The sequence below is a fragment of the Sorex araneus genome, chromosome X (genome assembly GCF_027595985.1).
Source record: "Sorex araneus isolate mSorAra2 chromosome X, mSorAra2.pri, whole genome shotgun sequence".
Lineage (NCBI taxonomy): Eukaryota > Metazoa > Chordata > Mammalia > Eulipotyphla > Soricidae > Sorex > Sorex araneus.
The window spans coordinates 181,457,187-181,474,526 of record NC_073313.1 but is presented as its reverse complement, the minus strand read 5'-3'; the positions used below and the strand labels follow the sequence as shown (position 1 = coordinate 181,474,526).

At 48.4% G+C, this 17,340-nt stretch overlaps 1 protein-coding gene across 1 annotated transcript in view; it reads left to right on the top strand.

Moving 5' to 3' along the window:
• Positions 1-2,871: 2,871 nt before the first annotated feature.
• SCTR (secretin receptor) overlaps positions 2,872-17,340 on the top strand; it is a 70,308-nt gene continuing 55,839 nt past the window's right edge. Inside the window, exons 1-2 of the mRNA XM_055121236.1 lie at positions 2,872-3,638; positions 3,756-3,861. Of these exons, the coding sequence (XP_054977211.1) occupies positions 2,872-3,638; positions 3,756-3,861 (873 nt within the window). The remainder of the gene's footprint in view (positions 3,639-3,755; positions 3,862-17,340) is intronic.

The following is a 17,340-nucleotide window of genomic DNA, read 5'->3' as shown; positions in this document are numbered from 1 at the left end:
AACGCCCTACCTGCTGTGCTATCGCTCCAGCCTGTCCTTGTTAGCCCATATATGTGTGTGTGTGTATATATATATATATATATATATATATATATATATATAATTAAAAGTACTTTAAACACTGCATTTGTCTTTTATATATCTGTCAGCTCAATCCATCAAATCCACTGATCGTCTTTCTCAAAAAACAAATGAAACTTTTCATTTGAATGTCCAAAGCAAGAAATCACAACTTGGAACTGAGTGAGTTTGTTCAATTTCCACAGTGACAGGAGCAAAAGGGCCCACTCTTCCCTGATCTTCAGAGATATCAAGAAAGATGTTTCTAGGATATAAACTTGGCTGGAGACATTTCCCCCTCTCTTTCCTTTTCTGTTGTTGGAATGACGGGTTAAACACATGTTTGTTCAGTTGTGCGCTGGGCCTAGGTGCTCACTGGGTGGAGAGGACATGGCTTTTTGTGTTGGTGCTTACACACATTCTGCTTGTAGTGCTCCCTGGGGATTGATGTGGTGCTCACACACATGCCTGCTGCTGTGCTCATGTGGTTTTTAGTTGTAAGACTTGTTGGGGCTCAGATGAAGTAATGAAATTTGCTTAGAAGTGGATGGTCATGGAGAGTATCATGCTAAGTGAAATGAGTCAGAAACAGAGGGGCAGACATAGAAGGACTGCACTCATTTGTGGAGTATAAAATAACATAATATGAGACTCACACCCAAGGATAGTAGAGACAAGAGCCAGGAGGATTTCTCCATGGTTGGAAGCCTGCCTCACGTGCTGGGGGAGAAGGCAGCTGGGATAGAGAAGGGACCACTAAGACAATGATGGTTGAAGGGATAGCTTGGGATGGAAGATGTGTGCTGAAAGTAGATTAAGGACCAAACATGATGGCCTCTCATTATTTGTATTGCAAACCATGATGCCCCAAAGTAGAGCGAGAGTAAGAAGGAAATTACTTGCCATAGAGGCAGGGGGTGGGATGGGGTGGGGGCAGCAGGAGGGATACTGGGATATTGGTGGTGGGAAATGTATCCTAATGGAGGGATGGGTGTTCAATCATTGTATGACTGAAACTCAATCATGAAAGCTTTGTTACTGTATCTCATGGTGATTTGATTGAAGATAAAAGGAAAGAAAAGATGAAAGGAAAGAAAAAGAAATAAAAAGACTTGTGAGGCTCACATACCTGAGCTCCGGTACCTGCACTCACTTGGCTGTGAGGTGCCAGGGACTTCCCCCCACAGTAGTGCCAGGCTCCCTGAGAAGAGGGCTGTGTGTCCCAACAAGGGGAAGCAGCAGAGGTGTCACTATGGCATTTCAGAGGTTGGACTGCACACACATCTCGTCCTACACGGAGTTTTCTTCTCTTGGGAATGCTCCTGTTTGGGATTGCAGAGCAAGGAAATTTCTCCCTGTTCCCTCTTGGTCCTTTTCACAAAGTTTGTAATGAAGTGAATCAAGACAGAATGAAGTGAATCCAAGTGAATCCAAAGAGAAAAAGAGGAACTGAATTTCAAGATCACGGGGTGCTGTATGACTATATTGTACCAGTTCTTATTCCAGACACCTCAGTCATGTAACACTCACTGTGTGTGAGAGTGTGTGTATGTTTGTGTGTGTGTGTCTGTCTTTGTAGTGTGTATACTATGTGTAGGGGAGCGGGGTGGGGGGAAAGGGGTAATGAGAGATAAAGAGAAGTCAGGGTTGTTTCAATGGTTGCTTTCCACAAAGAAGAAAAGATCATAGGAAAATCTGTGTAACAGTGAACTGATTTCCCTGGCTCTATTCACTGAACATATTTCATTGAGTGAGAGTTTCTGTAGCCGAAGGTCCTTAAAGTGTGTAAGCGTCTAGGTTACCCAGTACATAGACACCGATCATGAGCTGTGAGTCTGACTGCAGAAAGCGCCTCCTTCCCGGTTTCTGCTGTGAGTGACCAACTTCACCGGAGATACTTCAGGCTGGAAAGGAAGCTGAGGGGAGCAGCATGTGCCCCATGATAGGTAACAGAGAGCCGGGGTCATCCATGCCAGGGCAGACCCAGGCTTTTGCACCTCACCCCTCAGTCCTGCAAGCCCAGCCCACTCATCGCCCTCCTTCCCTCCTCCACCCTCTCTGTCATCTTTCAGCATTCAAAATATCACCATGGGGTGGGGGAGTTGAGATCCCAAGAGCTGATGGAGTGATGAAGTGATAACTCAGCTGATCAAGTGTCTGGGAGAAAGGATGAGACAGAGGAAGGAGAGACTAGAGGAAAAGGAGGGGAGAAGAAATAGCTCAACTGGCCAGGCTGACACTGCTTGTGGCTCCAAGCACAGAGACAGGATTAGACCCTAAGCACTGGCAGGTGAGAGAGAGAAAGAAGGGAAGGAAGAAGGAAGGAAGGAAGGAAGGAAGGAAGGAAGGAAGGAAGGAAGGAAGGAAGGAAGGAAGGAAGGAAGGAAGGAAGGAAGGAAGGAGGGAAGGAAGGAAGGGAGGAAGGGAGGGAGGGAAGGAGGAAGGGTGAGAAGAAGGAAGGAAGGCAAGCTGGGAGCCTGGTGGAAGGAGGAAGACACTGGTGGTGGGATTGGTGCTGGAACACGGTTTGTCTAAGACCCAACTATGAATAACTTTATAAGTCATTGTACTTTGATAAAATAGGAAACGAAAGAAGGCAGGAAGGCAGGCAGGCAGGAAGGAGTGGATGCCAGTGTAGATAACTGAAAAACCGCATCTACAGGGGTCGATTGAGGGGACCGGTGCTGAGAGTCGGACTCTTGCATGAACTACTGAGAATATTCCCTGTCCTGAACCGGCTCCCAGGCAGGACAGCGACGGAGCGTTGAACCTCTAGCTGTTCACCTTCAGTCCATCCCTCAATACCCGGGTATGTCAGACGCGCTCCCAAGAGTCGCCAAGAGCCCGCTCGGGGATCCCTCGGCGGGACGTCGTTCAGGCAGCGGCGAGGCTGCCTGGCACGGGTCAGCACTGCTTTCACAACGAAACCCAACGAAAGGGCAGGACAGCTGCCCCGCGGGGTGGGAGGCGACTAGCATTTCCCGAGGAGCGAGCACTGCTGTGTTCCCGCTGTCGCGCTGCCCTCCTTCCCCTGCGCGGTTGGGGACGGGACCTCTCTGCCCGAGAACTGCAGCCAGGCCCAAGCGCAAGCAGCAAGGTTGCAAATGGACCTGGCGCCGGCTAGCTTGGGGGTGGGGTGGGGGTGGAGGCGTCGAAAGCGAAGCCAGCGTGCCCTCTCCCGGTCTCCTCCGCCCCTGGGGCCGAGCCTGCGCGAGCCGGGTCCGCGCCCTCCCTCCGCCTCCTCCTCTGCCGGTCAGTCGGGGCTGGGCGGAGGCGCGCCAGCCGCGCCGCGTCCTTATCAATGGGCCTGGCGGCTTAGTGCGGCCGCCACCTCGTCCCGGGGTAGAGCGGCAATCCCGGGGGGCGGGGGCACCCCCCAATCATGCCTCCTGCAGCGGCCGCCCGCGCTCCGGGACCCAGAGGCGCGCGCTGAGCTCCGCAGCTGGCGGTGCGCGCCGGCGGCCGTCGGGGCACCCGCGGGAAGCGCGCACCATGCGGCGGCCGCCCCTGCTGCTGCTGCTGCTGCTGCTGCTGCTCGCCTGCGTCTCGCCTCGCGTGAGTACCGTGCCCCTCGGAGGGTTGGGTGTGCGGAGGGAGACCCCCGAGATCTTGCGCTGAGGGGAGGGGACCGTGATCCTCACACACCCCCGTCCCCCGCAACAACCTTAACCTCTGTGAACATCTTGGCTCCCAAGGAACGCCTGTGTGCGCGCCCGGGAAGGCTGCTCGCAGGTACACGCTCCCGCCCTGCACCCCACCTCTTCCTCGGGCGTGCCTCGACGGAAATTCGGAGCGCCCCAGGTAGTGGCTGGTGTATGCCGGGCACTTTGTCCCTTTAACTTCCCAGAAACCTAGTCATCGTCTTTGCAGGTTGATATGATCACCCTCACTTTATGGGCAAAAGCATCTGAGGCTAAACATCCTGACCCCAGGAAAAGACTATTGGAACCCACCTACCCCCAAACTTTCTCCTCCTCCTCCTTCTTCCTCCCTTCTCCCCCCCCCCCCCCCCACACACACACACACACGGGACCCACATGGGAAACCTTCAGCAGCTTCCTGGTCTGGGATGGGATATTTGGCCGAGTCCTGCGTCCTTGCTCCAGCGGGATTTGGTTCCCTACTGTTTGCATGTCTGGGGACCCCTGGGAACCGCAGGACTCCACAAACCCCCGTACTGGGTGGAGCAGAGAGAGAGAGAGAGCGAGCGAGCAAGAGAGAGAGAGAGAGAGAGAGAGAGAGAGAGAGAGAGAGAGAGAGAGAGAGAGAGAGAGAGAGAGAAGAGAAGGAGGCGGTGGGGTGCATAGCTTGTTTTACTTTACTTTCCCACACCAGTTGCTGGGAATCCCCTGCCTCTCCCTTGGGTTCTGTGAATGAGAGGACAGAGGGTTGAACCCAGCCTCCCCACCACCCCAGTAACCCATAACCAGGTAGGGATGGGGCTGGGGAGCAGAGAGAGGGCAGGGCAGGACCTGCTAAGCGCTGGAGAGCAGATTCCAGAGCGTTTCCTTCCCATCAACATTTCAAACTAACATCTCTGGCTTAGGTCCCAAGAAGCTCTGCAGGGAAAGTGCTTGAGGACCCAACAGCGACTTCTCATCTGTGTCCTGGGCAAGTCCCTGGAGAGGCCCCTAGCCTTCCTCTCTCTGGACCTCGCCTCTTAAATTCTCAGAAAGCCTTCTGCTCCTCCTGAGAGCATTCATGGTCTTCCCTGCTGCTGGTGCCATGCCAGCAACAGTCCGCTCGCGTGAGATTTGGGGCTCAAGCCCAGCTCCCGTAGAGCCCTGGCCCCCCTTCTCCACAGAGGCGGTGCTCATGTTGTGACAGTACCACTCATTTTCTGAACAGGACATGTGATATATTGGCGTATGCGTGTGTGTGTGTGGAGATGGTCATTTAGAGCCAAATACACCTCACAAGTGTGTTGGTGAGTAGTGCCCAGGGATGAGAGAGGGAAAACTCCTTGGCTGTGACCATCCTAGTCTTCTTACGTATTTGCAGTAACCCTCAGAAAAATCAACAGATATGTGGTGCCAGAACTCAGGGCCAGTCTGCATGTTGGTGTCTCTTTGAGCTTTAGAGATAGTAGAGCTATGGAAAAGAATTCCGTTAATGAAGAGTTAAGGCCTTGTAGCAACCCTGGTTCAAATCCTCTACATCAGCACTGCTAGGTATTGTCCCTTCAAAATAAAATAAATATATTTTTAAAAATCACGAATTAACAGCTTATTTATATTGAATGTTCTGTGTCTTTTCAGGTTTTTTGTCACAGGTATTTTATTATAGTATTTTATTCATGCAGACCTTAAGCATTATCTATAATATATTTTTTTAACATAAAGTCAATATCGTCCTTTCTTAGGATAAAACAGACTCTTATACCTTTATGGGCCTATTCAGATTTTTCCCTTAAAGTTTACTTTTTGGGGACCGGAGCAATAATACAGTGGGTAGGATGTTTGCCTTGCACGTGACATATATCCAGCCTGGTTCCATCCCTGGTATCCCATATGGTCCCCTGAGCACTGCCAGGAGTGATTCCTGATTACAGAGCCAGAGTAACCTCCGAGCATTGATAGGTGTGACCCAAAAAGCAAAAAAAAAAAAAATTCTTCCCCTTTTTTGGGGGGTGGGCATGCCTGAGAGTGTCAGGGTTTATTCCTCTCTACACTCAGGAATCACTCCCAGCTAAATACATTTTAATGTCCAGGGAAACCTAGATTTTCTCAAGGTTAGCAGGGGGCGTATGAGAACCCCCACTTGGTACAGGGCACCTAAAAAATGAATGTACCATTGTGCTTTTGCCCCATGCCTTCATCTTACAGAGGAGCAGAATGAGACCCACAGAGAGAAGGGGCCTGCCCCCAAGTCACCAAGTTAGGGTACCAAACTGGAACTAGGACCGAGCTCTCTCTTATTTCCCAGCCACGCAAGGCTCCATCTGTGCTCATAGCTCCTGAGTTACCTGCCGTTTCCAGCTGCTGGGGCCTGGCCTGGGTTATTCCGAGAGGGCGGTCTGTGTGAGTCTGTGTGGGCCTCCGGTTGTTTTATGGGCATATCAAGACCCAAGGCCTCACGCTTCTTGGCAGAGAACTCCTTTAATAAATAGAAGTGGAATTGACCTACTTCAGTTGGACTATTTCCCAACCTGTGAAGCCTGCTGGCCTTTCTATTGTCTCACTCGGAGTGGTCAGGCATTTGTGTTTGAAAAGGTAAGGACTTTCGAAGAAACCTTTGTTTGGGACACCCTCTCGAGGGAGATCATCAGTACCCTCTTAGCTGAAGCAGGTGGTTCATGAAGGTGGTTCATAAAGTGGTTCATGAAGCTTGTGCTTAGCTCGCCACAAGTGACCCCCCCCCCCCCGTCCTCAGCACTGCTGGGTGTAAACTCCCTTCTCCAAGAAATGACGTTGATGGGTCCAGTTTTCTGAGCACTCCATACTAAACCTGACCATACCTCCCTTTGCTACCCACCGGCCCTGTGAAGCTCACCTAGAGCAGCGTTGGGGTCACTTACTGGCACATGTCTCCACCCAGAACACACACTTCAAGCTTGAACAGTGAAGCCTCATCCGGTTTACTCACCAATCCTAGTGTCTGTCGGAACTGCAGTGAGCCCAGTCAATGTGTATTGTTGAATGAAGGAGCGAGTGACAGGATGATGATTTTCATAGGAGGGTCTCAAATTGGGGTCAGTTCCTACAGCAAGCAAAGAGGGTAAAAGCACCTCAGACTGGAGTGTATGCTGTGCCTGGGGAGCCTGGGTTCGATCCCCACAGCATTTGTTTTCCCAAGCACCGAGCTGGGAGTAGACACGGAGCACAGCTGGGTGTGCCCCCACAAAAAACAAAGCAAAAATGATGCATCTGGAGAGCAGTCACTGTATAGAGTTATACATAAGAGCATCGGGCTAGGGAAATTGTCAGTTGAAGAAGAGCTTTTTAACCCTTGGCATCTGGAAAACCACCGACTTGACTTCTTCCGTGGGTGAATGGGCGGTTGGGGCTGCTTTTTCCTTTAATGTTAATAGCACAATGCTGGGTGCTAAGTTTGGGCTTTGTACAAGGGGCCCAGGAGAAAAGTGATTTCCCTCTTTCAGGAAATGATGGGGGGGGGGCCCTCTGGGGACAGGTGAGGAGAGGGAGCCAGCTAATATTTTGTTGTGGGGAATAGTCCTGTGCAATGTGTAATTGTCCAGCTTCTATCTACTAAAGCGTCTTTTTAAGTATGAGCCATAAAAAATGTCTCCTGGACTGGAGAGATGGCACAGTAGGTAAGGCTCTTGCCTTGCATGAGCTGGCCCAGGTTCAATCCCCTGCATCCCATATGGTCCCCCAAGCACCCCCAAGAGTGATTCCTGAGTGCAGAGCCAGGAGTGACCCCTGAGCATCACTGGGTGTGGCCCAAATAAAACAAAAAATATTAAAAATAAATATAAATAAATAAAAAATTTTAAAAATTATATAGGAAGGACTGGAGAGACAGTATCGCATGCAAGGCCCTTACAGGCCAAGCCTCTTCAGGAGAGTAATCCCTGAGAACTGAGCCAGGAGTAAATGCTGAGCACTGTTGGTGTGGACAAAACCCCAAACAAAAAACAAAAACATAATTCAGGAGCTAGAGAGATAACCCTGGCACCTCATGGCCTACCCCGGTATGAACCATCAGGCCCACACTGCTAGGCCTAGTGTGACTGGGGGTTTCCCCAGGCCCTCCAGCACTGCTGGGAAGAACCACCTTCCAAAACCATAAAACAAATACTGCATTACACACAGCACTGTACCAAGGAGTTGAAAGATTAACTTGTGCTTTCAAAATCCTACAGAAGGTGCAATGGGGCTGGAGCTATAGCACAGCGGGTAGGGTGTTCGCCTTGCATGCAGCTGACCCGGGTTCGATTCCCAGCATCCCATATGGTCCCCCGAGCACCGCCAGGAATAATTCCTGAGTGCATGAGCCAGGAGTAACCCTTGTGTGTCGCCAGGTATGACCCAAAAAGCCAAAACAACAACAAAGAGGAGGTGCAATGGTTTAGCGGAGTCATTCTCTTGGCTTTGACACTGCCCTTAGATTTCTATAGAGCTCACCTATCCCCACCCTCTCATCCCTATCCTACCCTGTTGCTTCCTCACCAGGAAAGGTGGCAGCTGTCTTCCAGAGGCTTCTCTAGGAAACCCAGAAAGGAAGCTCTGTCAGCCCAGAAACCCTGCAGGGTGGGGGGCGGGGGTTGTCTTTGTTTCTTGGGTCTTTGCAAGCTGAGCTTTCTTCTCACTGACCTTCACTGAGCCTGGGATAGCCTGCAGCACCATGAGATCCACAGCACTCAGATCCTATCTGCTTGCTTACATTACAAACAGAGGGATCCTGGGGCTGCCCAGCCTCCACGATCTCATTCCAAGGGGCCCCTGTGTGGAGTCTCTCCTGGATCATTCATGTCCAGGAGTGAGGGGGAATAGCCCCAACCATGGGCACTATGACTCCTGAGCTTGCTCCAGGACCCCCTACACTCAGCCAAGGCTCTAGACACTGATGTCCATGAGTCCTTTCAAATTTCAGACCTTACCACTTCCTCCTTCTTTGAATCCTCTTTCCTGGCAGTCAGGTCAGGATGGCTGGGATGAACTTCCCCTTACTATCTTCTTGCCCATGTAGTTGTATTTAAATTTCATCTCTTCCTCCTTCTATTCCACCTGTCCCAGTGAGCTTGCAGCATGAGAAGGTACAACAGATGTGAGGGCCTCTGTCAACCAAACTTAAGTCTTCTCTCAATCCCTGGAGAGTGGATATCTCAGATCAAGAACCATTTGTGAGCAAGTGGGAGATGCAGCTCATGTGCTCTAGAGCCTTGCATGTGTGAGGTCCTGGGTTCTCTCCCTGGAACTGCACGCCTTCCACTTCCCAGCACCACCAGCGGTGGCCCTGGATCCCTCTTCCTCTAAGCACTGTTGGGCCTTCACTCCACTGGGAGTAGCTCCAGACTCTTGAGCACTGCTGGGTGTGACCCTCCCTCTACCCCCAAAGAAGACCAGACTGGTGAGAGAGCGTCTCCTACTTGTGATGGTCTCTGTCTTCACACATCCTTTCCTCTCAGCAAAGGGAGAGAGACAAAGAGAGACAGAGACACAGACACACATGGACAAATAGAGACAGATACAGAGAGACAGAGAGACACATACATATGCAGAGAGAGTGAGAGTGAGAGAGAGAGAGAGAGAGAGAGAGAGAGAGAGACAGAGAGAGAGAGAGAGAGAATAAGCTCATGATGTCTCCTCTTATAAGGGCACTGACTGTCGGATAAGGGCCTCACACTGAGGACTTCAGTTACCTGAATTTCCCCCTTTTGGACCATGTGTTCAGATGCATCCTGCAGGCCATACACTGTGCAAGTGTATGGCCACGAGGGGTGTGGGTGTAGCCGTCTCATCATCTCCATGGAAGTGACACTTTGTTCGGTTCCATGCCTGCACACAGCCTTGCTGCACAGCCCTGCTTCTGTGCTGTCTTCATGATCGGCCTCTTGACGGGCTCATTCCGCCCACAGAGCAGCCTGGCTTGGTCTGTGGAGCTAGGGGTGAGGGTCGGGCATTTTCCCTCCTAACTCCCACTCTCTGGGCCTTTCTGGACACAGCTCCACCTCTGTGCCAGGAACTCCAGCATTCTGGAAGAAGCCTCTGTGATCATTGCCTCCACTTCCCCTCACTCTTGGCCTCCACCACCTGGCTGCCAGCCCACTCTCCATGTCTCCTGCTCCTTGCCCAGGTAGATTTCATTTGGTTACATTTACTAGACAATTCCCGGTGCTGGTCCTACCTCAGGCACAAGTGGTTCTTGGGAAAGGCTCTAATGTCATGAGAAACCACACTTATCCCCAGAGTGTACCTGACATAGTGGGGTGTGAGGCACGGTCCCAGGGACACTCCTGTGCATTCTCCTCCCCCCTCACCTCCACCCTTAGCTTCTGCTTTTCACTGGCACCTGGTTCCCAGCCCGCCCCTCTGTCTGTTCCTCCTCACAGCCCTGTCGGGTTCATTCCAGGGACTCTGCCTTTGGCCCTTGCCCTTCTCACCCAGCTCACACTCACCATGTGATGGTTTTCCAACCTGTCTTCTGTTTGCAGTTCTTTTTTTCTCTTTCTTTCTTTCTTTCTTTCTTTCTTTCTTTCTTTCTTTCTTTCTTTCTTTCTTTCTTTCTTTCTTTCTTTCTCTCTTTCTTTCTTTCTCTCTTTCTCTTCTTTCTTTCTTTCTTTCTTTCTCTTTCTCTTCTCTTTCTTTCTTTCTTTCTTTCTTTCTTTCTTTCTTTCTTCTTTCTTTCTTTCTTTCTTTCTTTCTTTCTTTCTTTCTTCTTTCTCCTTCCTTCCTTCCTTCCTTCCTTCCTTCCTTCCTTCCTTCCTTCCTTCCTTCCTTCCTTCTTCCTTCCTTTCCTTTCTTTCTTTCTTTCTTTCTTTCTCTTTCTTTCTTTTCTTTCTTTCTTTCTTTCTTTCTTTCTCCTTTCCTTCCTTCCTTCCTTCTGTCCTTCCTTCCTTCCTTCCTTCCTTCCTTCTTCCTTTCTTCTTTCTTTCTCTTTCTTTCTTTCTTTCTTTCTTTCTTTCTTTCTTTCTTTCTTTCTTCTTTCTCTTCTTCCTTCCTTCCTTCTTCCTTTCCTTCCTTCCTTCCTTCCTTCCTTCCTTCCTTCCTTCCTTCCTTCCTTTCCTTCCTTCCTTCCTTCCTTCCTTCCTTCCTTTCTTTCTTTTCTTTCTTTCTTTCTTTCTTTCTTTCTTTCTTTCTTTCTTTCTTTCTTTCTTTCTTCTTTTTGGGTTACACCAATGATGCTCAAGGGTTACGCCTGGCTCTGCACTCAGGAATTACTCCTGGCGGTGCTCATGGAACCATATGAAATGTTGGAGATCAAACCCAGATTGGCCATATACAAGGCAAATGTCCTACCCGCTGTACTGTCACTACGGCCCATGTTTGCAGTTCTTAAAGCTTTCAAAATAAGAGCTATGACTGCTCTTAGCTTCCAAGTTCAACAAGCTTTAGTAATGAGGCTGACTTTACTCCCAGCTATCCAGGAGAAGGAAGCAATTGGGCACAGCTTTCTTCCTTTTAGCCCCATCAGTTCAGGGGTGAAGGGTCCTTCTGGTGGGAAGTTGTGAACAAGTAGACCAGGTAAACATGTCAAAATTCATCTATTTGCCAATGAGTGGGTGTTTGATCATTGTATGATTGTAACCCAAACATGAAAGCTTGTAACTATCTCACAGTGATTCAATAAAATTTAAAAAAAATTCCCCCAAGACAGGGACAGTGGAAGCAAGGCACAAAATTATGCAGTGACAGGTAGGGACTTACCTACCTGTATAGTAGTATAGTATAGGTGACCTAGAGTGGCACTGACAAAGATTCAAAGGTGACACTCTTTATGAGTAAAATCTAGATGTGTAAAATCTCATAAAGTTTATGACTTAAATACCTCTTTAAAAAAAAGTACTGTTTTTTTAACGCTCCAACCCTGCACTATTGTAGGGTTGGAGCGATAGTACAATGGGTAGGGCACTTGCTGTATACGCTGCCTGTCTAGCTTTGATCCCTGACACCACATTTAGTTTCCTGAATCCCACCAGGAGTGATCCCTGAGCTCAGAGCCAGAAATAAACCTTGAGCGCTTCTGGGTGTGGCCTCCAAACCAAACTGATAATAATAATGAATGAAAATATATATCTTATAAACACATATATATTATATCAGCCATAACTAAATCTACAGTTCGGGATACAAAAATTGGAATTCCCACAGGACACCATGGGAAAATTGATTATTGTTTCGGCCTCTCTACAGGAGAAATAATTTGGCTCAGAGAGTCCAAGGGCTCCTTAGAAATGTCCACGAGGAACTAGATTGGCAATATTGCACAGTTGTTGTATTCAAAACCTTGGAGGGCAATTGTGATAAGTTGTTGATGAGGCCAAGGCCTGTGAATTTTGTCAGCAACAAGAAAAACGAAACAACATAAAATTTTTTTAAAAGATCAAATTTGTATCAAAAATATTGGGGTATGGAGCCAGGAATAGACTGCCTCATCCCATCTCCCCATCTCTCGGGAGTCCTGGCAGTCACGCCCAGGAACTGCCTCCTGGTGCCGTTAACTGCCATGATCCAGAGACTCACACATGAATCTTGGAAGAGAGCAGCTTACTGCAGAGATGTCTCCGGACCCCAGTTACTTAAAATTTTAGAATTTCAGGAGCATGTGGCCGCATTTCTCATAATATTTTTAACAAGCAATACAAAATAAATTCTTTAGCGTCTGCCTTTGGGGCAGGCTTGAGTGGTGGTGGGAAAATTAAAAATAATGGTGATGTGAAGGTGTAATGGTGGTGGGATTGGTGCTGAAATATTGAATGTAATCAATTATTGTAAGCAACTTTATTGAATTAAATAATTTTTAAAATGTTGTGATGGATCAAAACCATAATGCAGGAGGTGGGACACTTGCCTTGTACACAGCCAAGCTTGGTTTGATCCCCAGCATCACATATGGTCCTCTGAGCCTGCCATGAGTGATTCCTGTGCACAGAGCCAGGAGTAAGCCCTGAGTACACCACTGGGCTGGAGAAAGAAACAAAGGAGGGAAGGGAGGGAGGGAAGAAGGGAGAGAGGAGGGAGGAAGGAAGGAAGGAAGGAAGGAAGGAAGGAAGGAAGGAAGGAAGGAAGGAAGGAAGGAAGGAAGGAAGGAAGGAAGGAAGGAAAGAAGGGAGGAGGGAGGGAGGGAGGGAGGGAGGGAGGGAGGAAAGATGTTGTGGTTCACATATTTAAAAAGCCAAATCCGGACATGATTTATGACTTTAGTAATTTTATTCACTTGTTAGTTTTGGTTTGGGGCCATGCCTCACAGCGCTGCGTGGTCACTCCCAGCAGTGCTTGGGGGACCCTGTGGTGCCTCCTACTCACACAACATGTGCACTAGCCCTTTGAGCTGTCCAACAATCTGTTTTAAATTCCCAAATGTAAAGGTAGCATGGACTCAAATGCTAAATTAAGAGGAAAGTATATGTAATGTAGGTTTGGAGTTTGGTTAGATAAATATTAAATTATAAAGAAAACCATCATGGGGCTGGAGCGATAGCACAGCAGGTACGGCATTTGCCTTGCACGCAGCTGACCCAGGTTCGATTCCCAGCATCCCATATGGTCCCCCAAGCACCCCCAAGAGTGATTCCTGAGTGCAGAGCCAGGAGTAACTCCTGTGCACCACCAGGTGTGACCCAAAAAAAAAAAAAAGAAAAAAGAAAAGAAAAGAAAAGAAAAGCACCATTTTGTAAGACTTCCTGCAAATTTATTCACTCTCACTGTCATAGTAATCCCATTGCTCATCAATTTGCTCAAGCGGGCACCAGTAACGTCTCCCTTGTGTGACTTGTTGTTACTGTTTTTGGCATGTTGAATATGCCACGGGTAGTTTGCCGGGCCCTGCCATATGGAAATTAATTAAATTTGAGAAATATATTTTTCATATGTATTTAGATCTAAGGTGCCATTTCCATGACCATCCAGCGCCCCGTGCTGGGCACCATATTTGGCGAGGGGGGAGGAGGTGGTTCTGCTCAAACCATTTACTTTCTCTCCATCAATAAGGTTTTCCTTAACACCCATAAGCAGCTCTCCAGACAACACCTGTGCTGTTCTGGAGGCATCCCCTAACCCTCCACCCCAGATTCCCTGTGCTGTAGGACTCCTCTGACCTCGGAGAACCCATGGCACATTTCGGCCAATTGTACTTCTGACCAGCCTGCTTTAAGCTGAGGCTGCCTTCAAGCCCCACCCTGGGTTTTAGCATTGGGAAAATGGCTTCTTTTCTTTTTTACGATCTTTACTTGCTTCTCTGGTTGCTTATGAAAGATAAGGTACTGGGCAGCCAAGTGCAAGTGATGCAGAAGGCAAGGCAGGGGTGTGTGCAGAGTCCCCAGCCCCCCCCCCATGGGACCCCCTCTCAGAGCTTCAATGGATTCACCAGCCTGGAAGCTTTCCGAACCCCTACACAGGTGTTTAAGGGGCCTTCCCTGCCTGGGCTGCCCAGTGAGACCATCAGCTCTTGGGGCCAGCTCAGACTCGAGTTCTCTCCCCTCTCCATTGGGGACTGGGGTGAAGCCAAAAGTTCCCACCCTCTGACCACATATTGGCTTTTCTAATGCCTGACCTTCCTCCTAAATTTACCTGGGACCCTCAACTACCGGTCATCTTATTAGACAAAGAGTTGTTCATCATCCTGGAGATTCTAAGGCTCTTTAGGAGCTTTTGTATCAGGAACCAAAGACTTAAGATTAAATATGATCACAAAGGACGCTCCCTCTCGCTGCTCTCAGGAAATTGCAAGGGCTTTGGAATCTCTGTGCCAAGAACCAGGAACAAAGGCCAGATATACATATTCCTCATTATATCACAATATCACATTAGGACATCCGGTTTTAAAATGGCAGATTAACTACACATGTTTATCTGCCCTGCCCTGGGACACTCCGTTGAAACAACAGCAAAAGAACAGGAAGGCTGTCAGTGTGCAGAATCAAGGAGAACAAAGACAGGAGACAACAATAAAGCAGAGATGTCAGGAAATATTTGGGGAGAAGAGACCCAGCGATGGTGTGGGGGAAATAGCAGCCACAATGCCTGCAGTGGGCATTTTGGTTATAGGGGACATGAAGAAAGACCATCCAGGAGGCTGTATGCACCCTAGAAAGGCATTAAACATGGAGAAGAGGCCCCCAGATAGAGGGGTGCCTTTATTTAGAGGAGTTCTAAATAGAGGGGCCCCTCTGGGTCTGGTTATGTTACAGTGAAGGGTGCCTGTCAGCCAACTGTTCAGGACTACAGTGGGTTCCAGGACACATTAGTGCCTCAAGCTTAAATATAACATTGAAGAAGGCCTCCGGTGTGGACACAAACTTTGAGAAAACATGGACAAAAAAATGAGAAAGCATACATTACATGACAATAGCTAATGTCTTGAAAATGCAACCTTATGAAGATGCCGGGGCATGGCTCCAGGGTGTGGCTCGGGATGCAGAACAGCAGCCTGCCATTCAAGCAGGAAGGCCCGAGACCCATCCCCGGCAGCACCCCACGTCTGCCCAGGATGATTCCGGTGGTTCTGCCATTTCTGATACCTGGCATCGCAACGGAGTGTGTGGTCGGTGGCACACAGCAGCCAAGACTGTGTGAGCACTGCGACTAAAGTGTGCCAGCCCTAGGTCTAGCACCACAGCTTAGAGTGGGAGCACCACAGCTAACACAACTAAACATGCAACCTTTAGTCGTCGTGACGGTAGCCACAAAGGGCAGGGAAGGGACACGGGCAGTAGTCAAAGGGAAAGATGCTGGAACCAAGAAGTGTGAAAAAGAGAAAGTGATGGAAAAGGAAGCATTGGGGAATAAGAAAGTCTTTTTGGAAATTCTATGGTAACAAACATTTCTCAGAAAACCCACCAGATAGGGCCAGAGAGATAATATAGTGGGTGAGGCTCCTGCTTTGCATACATCTTTAAGCCCTGGCACCCCATATCACCCACCTTGAGTGCACCTGAGCACAGAGCCCGGTGTAAGCCCTGAGCACCACCAGATGTGACTCCTTCTTCCCCCAAAAAAGAAATGCCTTCACAATATAGAGGAAAAGTATCCTCAGCCTAGAAATGTCTACCCCACTTACTAGCGAGATTCATGAAAGCTTTTTACTCCTGCATAGATTTGCAATTTTTTCTCATGTGAGCATGCTCAGCGAGTTACTAGAGAATGGGCTTCTCCAAACAAGGAAGCAAGATGAGGGGACAGACCCACTGACCAGCTGAGGCAGAGCCAGCACACCCCAGGCCACAGTCAGGCCTGAGCCCAGAGGAAGCCAAAGTTACGGCTGTGGCAAGGACGGCTCCTGAGGTAAAACAAATAGGGCTGTTGATAGATGCCGAACAGAGCTGTTGGAACGCTTGAAAAAAAAAATAGCCATATGCACACAGAAAACTAATCAAATGAAGAAAACAAAGTAATTATTGATCTCAGGAAAAACAACATGTTCAAGAAGAGACGTAATCATTTTACGCAACTAGAACAATATTTCATAGTCAGATGAAGTCATTATAAATGGGACCATTTAGCTAAAAATTAAATCAAGAGAAGCCTATGTAATTTCGCAGGGAAAGATGTCATGGTAAGGGGACTTCAAGACAACTAAATATTTTCTACAATAGGGCTTTGGATAATGTCTCAAATTAAGAAATCCAGGAGTAGAGAGATATGACTTTTGAAAAGAGAGGAAAATAACACCCAAGAGGGTGGAAAGTGTATATATGGAGAACAGGTAGAGGTTAGGGGAAAGGAGAAGCTCTTTTTCATTATAATCTCTTTGGGACTAGTGAAAATGAAAGAAAGAATGTGCATAAACACATTTTGGAGTTTGGGGGGCACCTTGGAAGTGCTCAGAGGCCGCTTCCAAACTTGGTGCTTGAGGATTGTTCTTAGAGTTACTTGGGGGGAGGTACCAAAAGGTGCTAGGGATCAATCTAAGCCTCCTTCACATAAAAAATATGCTCCAGCACTCTGAGATATCTTTCTAACCCCAAATTCAATTTTTAAAAACTAGTTAAGGTACTTCCCCAGCCTTCCCCCCTTCCCCCCTGTGCTAAAAATCAAACTTATACAAGGCACGTGTTCTACCACTGAGCTACATACACCCCTGGGCTCAAAGTAGCTTTTTAAAGACTAACAGCTCTCAGTTTTCCTTTCCCTTCCCCTTCCCTTCATTGTTGTGATGATCATGCTTGGCTGGGATGCTCAGACTTTTAGTTGTGGTACTGCAGAGGTCACACACCAGACTATGATGTCTGTGCACGCAGATGCGTGAATCATTAGCAGGATTAATAGGAAAAAGTTCATCTGCCCCATTTTTCAAGAGTCCCAAGTGCTCCTTTTAACCTTCCTACCATAAGCTGTTCCAGATCCTTCCATAGCAAGTTTCTCCAGCCTATGGCATGGAGTCTCAGAAGCAGGGTCAGTTGCCCAGAAATCCAACTCGGGTTGGCTATGTGCATGGCGAGCCCCCAACCCGCTTCACTCTCACTCTGGCCTTCACCAAAACTATTGCATCACTGTATCACTGTCATCCCATTGTTCATCGATTTGCTTGAGCGGTGCCAATAACATCTCCATTCGTCCTAGCCCTGAGATTTTAGCAGCCTCTACTCATCCTTCCCAATGGTACCACTTTGGAGGCTCTTTCAGGGTCAGGGGAATGAGACCATCATTGTTACTGTTG